General features: G+C 38.3%; 1 protein-coding gene across 1 annotated transcript; it reads left to right on the forward strand.

The window, feature by feature from the left end:
• Nucleotides 1-5,865: 5,865 nt before the first annotated feature.
• LOC145642819 (uncharacterized) lies at nucleotides 5,866-6,651 on the forward strand. The gene has a single exon (XM_081693984.1). The coding sequence runs from the start codon at nucleotides 5,866-5,868 to the stop codon at nucleotides 6,649-6,651; it is 786 nt and encodes a 261-aa protein (XP_081550110.1).
• The last annotated feature ends 1,907 nt before the right edge of the window (nucleotides 6,652-8,558 follow it).

The following is an 8,558-nucleotide window of genomic DNA, read 5'->3' on the forward strand; positions in this document are numbered from 1 at the left end:
AATAAGCTTGGGGGAGTTAGATTGTTTTTGTTTGGCGATTGCTTGGTTATGAGGAGAAGGTTTGATCACCCTTTGCTTCACTAATTAGGAATACCGCCAAATTTTCAAATTTTAAGCCTACCCTCACCTTTTTTTTCCCTTTCGTTACAACCTTTGAGAAAGTCCTTTTGACCTAGTGGTTGAGTCACATACCAAGGGAGGGAATTATGAATTAAAGCCAAAGGAAAGGGGATGCATTGTCAAGACGTCAAGTAGCCCGAAATTATCTCTTTTTCCGGTTCCTTCGTGAAAGTTTTGAGATGCTCACTAGGGGAAGATATGATACTAGTAGGGAGAACGCGGTAAGACCGTTTGGGATGAAAGTGGATTGCGTTTATCTAGTTCCTATGCTTAGCGTAGTTATGTTCAATCAACCTTGGGTATCTTGAAACGTGCACTCCCTTACTTGTTTAGAAAGATTTGCATTCATTTCTGCTTGTACATTTGGAAAATTCCTTTCATGAACATGTGTTTGCTCTTCTTTTCTTTTGATTTCCTTCTCATGCCTTGCCTTGTTTGTATTATTACGAGAGTTATAGGTTAATCTCTTAGGAAACCTTTACGAGAGTATCACTCGTCCTCTAGGGAGATCTAGGGGTTTAAATGGCTTGTCTTTAGTTGCTAAAATTGACCGTGATTCCTACGAAAGTGAGTTAGTGTATATTCTTGTCTCTTCTCTTTTTTGTTTTTTTGAATAAGCTCATCATTTCTCCCTTGGTTTTGTTTTGCTCGAGGACGAGCAAAAGGTAAGCTTGGGGGTATTTGATGGGTGTCATAAATAGCACCCATTTGGTGAACATTTAGGTTTTTTTCACCTTCTTTTCATGGCTTTCATGATTAATAAATTCTTATTTTTATGCTTTTGGTCTTAGTCTTACCTTTCCTCTCTTATTTTGTAGCTTTTTGTGCATTTCTATGGGTTTTCTAGTCTTTTCTCCTTTATTTGCTCTATTTTTGTGGTTGTAGGTATTGTACGAGGTTCGGGTCTTGATATTGGTGATTTAATAAGGTAGAGGAAGCTTTTGGAGCAAGCTCATGACAATTGGAAAGCTCAAGGTGCAGGAAGTGGATTCTCCAAGTTCTAGCTCTTGCGCTCTCAAGACGTGCTCTCATGAATATGGGGTGTTGAACCCACAATCATGTGCTTTTGGGACTGCCTCACTTAGTGTTCATCATATCATCATTATTGTGCATTCATTCGAAGAACTTAGCGAACACACAAAGCCGTAAGAAGATCGGATGAAACCCAGAAGAGCGCGGGCGCGCTGCCCTGCTGCGCGGGCTCTAAGGCTTGCTGCGCGGGCGCTCCTTTGCGAGTTCCGGCTTTGCTCTTCTTCGTTTTGTGCCTCTTATAAATACCCTTTTGAACCCAATTTTTAGAATAAGCTTCATTTCACATTTTAGATCATATTCTTAGCTTAGTTGAGAGCTTCTCTCTCTAGTTTTAGGGTTAGTTTAGGAGTAGATTTTACAGAGAGAAAGTGAGGAATTTCAATGGTGATTGGGAAATTGAATATTCAATAGTGACAATTGTGTTGGAGATCTTCTCTATTATCAATGAACATTCTTAACTCTATCTCATTTTATTGCTTTGATTAATATTCAAGTTTGTTTGATTTGATTTTGATGTTTGATTTTTGATTAGTGTAATTGTTCTTCATATATTGTTCATTCTTGATTTCTTTAGTTGTTTGTTGATTAGATGATGATGTTAGTGTAGTTGTTTGCTAGCTAGGGATTGGGTGAAACTTGTATGGTTGATTAATTGTGCTTAATTTGGGGATTGTGTTGATTAATTGTTGAGATTAAAGTGATTAATGGAAGTTCGATTAGGCCTTGAGAATTATGCTAGATTGCATTGTAGTTTCTAATGATACGGACCATTGATTTAGGAATTGCAATTGTCGATTGAGCTTGATTAGTGATGCTCCTAGTTAGAGTCTCTCGTAGTTGGCGCTAGTTTGACCTCTAGGAGATAGCTTGTTGACTCTTTTGATTGAGCTTGCCATTAGTCTTCACAACCATTGATTTGCATATTGTTTTCGAGTTGCTACAATTGTCATGATTGCTTGTTGATCCCGTTCCTAGTGCTTTATTTGTTTGGTTTCTTTGTTCGTTAGTTGTTAGTGTTCTCTCTTTATCTTTGTCTTCAACCTAGCTTAGGCACATAATTGAGAGCGCTTGAACATTACTGTTCCTTTGGGTTCGACCCTTGACTTGCCTCTATAATTGTATATAGGTTTGTTAAGTGTTTATAAATTTAGTTTGACCGAAGAAGGATTAGTTTCAACGACCTAGTTCACCCCTCGTCAATATCGAATTGCACTCCTTCTAGATTAGGTGTAAGAGCAAGATGTGGAAAATCTGTCAGGGATGGCTGCAAATAATCGCTAAGCTTGCGAACAAGTGGAGGTGGTGGTGGTTCAGTCATCTCTGAATCTTGATCTGTACTAAACAAATAAATATGAGAAACTGTCCCAAAGAACTTACGTTCTATGACACGAAAAATAAATAAATAAATAAATAATAATAATAATAATAATAATAATAATAATAATAATAATAATAATAATAATAATAATAATAATAATAATAATAATAATAATAATAATAATAATAATAATAATAATAATAATAATAATAATAATAATAATAATAATAATAATAATAATAATAATAATAATAATAATAATAATAATAATCTAGACTAAAAAATTAATCAGAAATAAAAATAAAACTGTTTCCCCGGCAACGGCGCCAAATTTTGACAAGCTAAAGTCGTATCACCTAATAAAAAGTAATTCCTAAATCCTCTAAATGTAGATAGGGAAGTAGGGTTGAATCCACAGGGAAACTAGTCTTCCTATTCCTAATTAATTATTATAATCTAAATTATTAAGTAACCAAATTATTATGGTAAAAGGTATCTAAACTAAGGAGAGTAAAGAAGGAAAGAATAAAAGTAAGGAAGAATAAAAGTAAGGAGAAATCAATAAATAAAAAAACCTAGGGGTCATAGGTTCACCAATAATTAATATTCCGGGATGGAAGACAACACTCTATTATTAATGCATAAATTAACCAGATTATAAAGGGCTTTCGCTACGTATTATAATCACATAATTAATCTATCGGTATTAAATCGCATCTCTCAAATCTTGACTTAACCATTTATAAATTAACCTTCCTATTGACACTAAGCCTAAACATTAATTCTCATCTCTCGAATCTTGAATCAATATTGCGTAACTCATACAATTAAACCAATCAATAGGAAATTAACCCAAAACATCAACAATTAGCAATAATAAATCATCCGTTCATATTATTTATGGTTCCCCACAAACCCTAGAATTAAACTACATGCATAATTAAAACTAAACTAATCAAAGCGATTAAATTGAGCATGATTAAAAGCAATAATGAAAACTCAAAGAAAGCAATATTAAAGAAAACTAAGAAAGGCAACTGGAATAAAACTAAGTAAAAGCATTAATTAATACTAATAAAAACGGAATTAAAGAAAACTACCCAATTATGAAAGTAACAAAACGAAGACCGAAATCACCTAACTAATGAAAACTATAATTATAAAACTAGAGTGCATAAAAGTAAAAATAAAAGTCAACTTAACTTTCTAAGCAAAACACTAAAAAACTAATACGAAGTATAAAGCTGCAGAACAAAAACTAAAGACTAAAAGAATTAATCTAACCTCCTAATCACATACTACTACTCCCTATTTATCAAGTTACCGCAGAAAAATCTCAAAAAATGCTCTCAAAAAATGCTCACTCCCCTGCCATCAACCCTGTTTCCTCACCTACTCTCGCAGATCAATTAGACAGATCAACAAAAATATCAAAACGCAAAATCACTCATGAAATTCCCTCGTCAGATAATGGGGAGAATAATGTTTGTCCTCAAGGAGATTTACATTTTCCACCATTACCAAATCAGGGAGGCAATGTTTCACAAGGAAACAATCACTCTTTTCAAGGATATGGTTAATCTGAACCATGCTCAAGGCTTCAACCCTGGGAATAATATTGGTCTGGAAGAGGAAGAGGATCTCTCGGATGATGATGAATGGCCAGAACACATTCCAGATGACCCTAAATGTCCTGTCATTCTGCTATCCAAAGAAGAGAAACAACGAATGAGGCGCCCTTGGAAACATACCCTCATCATTAAAATGTTCAATAGCAAGATTGGATATATGTCTCTCATGAAAAGATTGCAGAAGAAATGGGAATTATCAGGCGGTTTGATTCTTACTGACATTGGACATGAGTATTTTATTTCTAGGTTTTCCAATCTAGCGGACTATAATCATGTTCTTACTCAAGGGCCATGGATGCTGGATGACAACTATCTCACAATCAGAAAGTGGATTCCTAATTTTGTTCCAGATGATGCGCCCCTTCGATTTCTCACGGCGTGGGTGCGTATCCCTCATCTTTCAGTAGAGTATTTTGACAAAGAGTTTCTCCATAAGCTAGGAAGCAAAATTGGGAAAGTTTTTCGTATTGATAATAACACTGCTATGGCACAGCGAGGTCAATTCACAAGATTAAGTGTTGAACTTGATTTGTCCAAACCCCTACTTTCCAAGTTCTGGCTTAAAGGACGTACTTGGAGAATCCAATATGAAGGACTGAGGATGATCTGCTTTCATTGTGGTAAACTTGGACATCAGGAAGATAAGTGTCCAAACAAGGCTATAGAGGAAGTGGAACACTTTGATGATGCAAGCAAAGAAATCCCTCAAAATTCACAGGAGAAACATCCATCAACACTTGAGCGTCAGGACTATGGTGACTGGATGGTGGTTCAAAAGCCACCACCTCGAAAACGGCCACCAAGGCCGGAAAAGGTCCCCCAAAATGTTAATAAGGGTAATTATGGAAAAAAATCCAAAAATTGCCCAAGATCAAGGCGAAATAGTTAGAGGTTCAAGATTCACGGCTTTGGAAACGGAGGAAAATCAGGGGAATAATATCGCTGACAATATGGTTCCAATTAATTTGGAAACAAATGATATGGAAATCTCCACTATTCGTGAGGCTACTGTTGACTTGGGAAATTCCTCCCCGAAAAATACAACTCTTGCTGATTTTTTTCCTTTTAATTCAGGGAAAAATTTGGATATCTCTAAACAGAATCCGAAAAAGATGGGAAATCCAAAACAAGGCCGTGAACAAAGGAAACAAAATAATCATCCTTCGAAATCAAATGAGCTGGCAAAAGATACCTCTCCCAAGCCCTTCCAAATTGCACCCACAGGCCAAGAAAATAACCCTCCCTCTTCCCAAGCTGAAAATATTGCTAGAGATCAAGCCATTAATACGACCTTCATTACAGACCCTTCCAAGCAAACCCCTCCAAGCCAAATTTCCACTTCTTTTAGCCATGTCTCACCTACTCCCATCCCCGATCATGCTCCAAATCCCTCCAGAGAAGATCATTTGCGCGAGTTATCCAATGGAGGATCCTTACCTTGGCATAGCAAACCCCTTGACGCACAAGATGGAGGTGGAGATACACTCATGGCTAGCTCCGATGATGGCAATGCCAGAGTTGGTGATCACCTTGAAGATGCCACATGAAATCAAACAGTTGCTTCAACTCATCTCGAATGCTTATGAAGCCTCTTTTCCAAACTCTCCAGATTTTATGAATAACCACAATCTCAGTGATAACTCTTTTCCCATCACTTGTATGGTGTGGAACACTCAAGGTACAGGTAGCTCTGAATTCCTCTCAGTTTTGCGTGAAGTTATTAGAACTCACAAACCGTGTGTGTTTGCCTTAATTGAAACACATATGGGGGGCGAGCATGCTCAGAAAATTGCCTCGATGGTAGCTTATTTAGGTCACACTCGAGTGGATGCCAATGGCTTTAGCGGTGGGATTTGGGTTTTTTGGAAACCCAAATTAGTAACTGTTGATCCAATTGAGAAATCTAATCAATATATTACCATGACTATCTCGAAAGTTGGCAACATTCCATGGTATTTTACTGCTGTCTATGGCAGTCCTGATCCCTCCAAACGCCATGAATTGTGGCGCGATTTATCTGACTTTGCTGCTAAAAACAACAAGCCATGGCTTCTAGCAGGCGATTTTAATGAGACTAGATTTTCTTGGGAGAGAAGTTCTAGCTGTAATGAGACTACTAGAAGGAGTGAAAAATTCAATCAGTGGGTTCATGACACTCAACTGATTGAGGTTGAATTTTCAGGCCCTTCACATACTTGGGCTCGGGGTAATTCCCTTAGTACAAGAAGAAGTGCGCGTCTTGATCGAACTCTGTGCAATACAGATTGGGGTTTGCAATTTGAAAAGGCCAGAGTGAAACATCTTCCTGCCCTTCAGTCTGACCATTGTCCTCTTCTTATCTCTCCCAATGGCTTTGCTCCTCTGCTATCTCTGAATTGCCCATTCCGTTTCCAAGCTGCTTGGTTAACCCATGAGAAGTTCTCTGAATTTGTTCATGAAAAATGGAATTCGAATGCTCCTCTCATACCTCTTCTTCATTCTTTTTCGGAGGACTTTAGAATTGGAACAGGGAAGTATTTCATAATATATTTCGTGAAAAGAGATCCTTAATGGCACGTATTAAGGGTGTTCAGTCTGCTCTTTCAACTAAGAGAGATGCAGGGCTGATTAAACTAGAGGCAAGGCTGCGAAAAGATCTCGATCATGTCCTCCATCAAGAGGAATTACTCTGGTATCAAAAAGCCAGAGTTGACTGGTTGCAAGACGGGGATCGAAACACAACTTTTTTCCACCTAAGTACTATTGTGCGAAGGTGGAAAAATAAGATTGTTGCAATTAAACAAGATGATGGGCAATGGATACATGACAAGGAACAGGTCAAGAACTTGGTAGCAGGATACTTTGAGAATCTGTACACTGATGATGGGGTGATAGGCGATTATAACATCCCTACTGGGGTGTGTTATGAAATATCAGATTCTGATTGGAACAAATTAAATCGGCCTTATACTCACACTGATATCGATTATGTTGTTATAAATATGGGCTCCTTGAAAGCTCCGGGACCTGACGGATTTCAAGCTCTATTTTTTCAGAAAAATTGGGAACTTGTAGCCCCAAAAGTGTATGATATGGCTCTCTCGGTCTTGGAGGGAAAAGGTCTTCCGCATACTTTGAACGAAACCTTCTTAGTCCTCATCCCGAAAACTGAGAATCCAGAGCTTCCGTCTCAATTCCGGCCTATTGGACTATGTAATGTGACTTATAAAATTATCACAAAAGCCATAGTCAATAGATTGAAATTAGTTCTTCCTATGATAATATCCCAATCATAATCTAGCTTTGTACCGGGAAGACAAATCACAGACAACATAGTTATTGTGCAAGAGGTCCTTCATACAATGAAGCGTAAGAGAAGTGGCAAGGGTTACTTGACCATCAAAATAGACTTCAAGAAGGCATATGATCGCCTCAAATGGGAGTTTATTAGGGATACCTTGATGGAGATGCATCTCCCGCTCTCAATGGTGGAAGTTATCATGCAGTGTGTCTCTTCCCCCTCTATGCAAGTCTTATGGAATGGAGAAAAAACGACACCCTTCTACCCATCTCGAGGCATTCGTCAAGGGGATCCTCTCTCACCCTATTTATTCTCTTTGTGTATGGAATGATTAAATCAGGTTATTGAAGAGGCAATTGTCAAGGAAATGGAAGCCCATCTATGCAAGTAGGGGTGGCCCGATGCTGTCTAATCTTTTCTTCGCCGACGACTTAATCCTTTTTGCTGAAGCCTCCTTAGAACAAGCAACAGTGGTACGTGATTGTCTTGACCGTTTTTGTGCGGCTTCAGGGCAGAAAGTCGGTTTGCAAAAATCAAGAGTATACTTCTCCCATAATGTAGCAGAGCAGGAACAAATTCAGATTACTAATGCTTTAGGCATGGACTCCACTTCTGATTTGGGCCTATATCTCGGTATGCCGACTTTAACAAGTCGTGTGACGAAGGAGACCTATGCTCACTTATGTGAGAAGATTGACAGACGACTCACGGGATGGAAATCAAAATACCTCTCATTAGCAGGAAGGATAACTTTGGCAAAATCCACCATCACGACCATGGAAAATTATTCTCTCCAAACGGCTAAAATTCCTAGACTTATATGCGACAATATCGATAAAAAGGCTAGGCGTTTTATTTGGGGTGGTGATGAGGAGAAGGCCCGAATCCACCTCCTCTCTTGGGATACTCTTCAATTACCAAGGGAAAAGGGAGGGATTGGTATCCGTTCAGCTCGTCAAGCCAATTCTGCGTTCCTTACAAAATTGGGATGGCATGTGCTCAAAGAACCCGTCTCGCTATGGTCAAGAGTCTTCCGGTATAAGTATTGTAAGGGGAGATGTGACACTGATATGTTCGAACCTTCCTCAAACATGTCTAATGTTTGGAGAGGAATCACTGAGAATGCAAAATGGGTGTCAAAAGGGTCTGCAGTTGCAATCGGGAACGGCCGTAGTAC

This window comes from Chenopodium album, chromosome 8 (genome assembly GCF_948465745.1).
Source record: "Chenopodium album chromosome 8, dcCheAlbu1.1, whole genome shotgun sequence".
In the NCBI taxonomy this organism is placed as follows: domain Eukaryota; kingdom Viridiplantae; phylum Streptophyta; class Magnoliopsida; order Caryophyllales; family Amaranthaceae; genus Chenopodium; species Chenopodium album.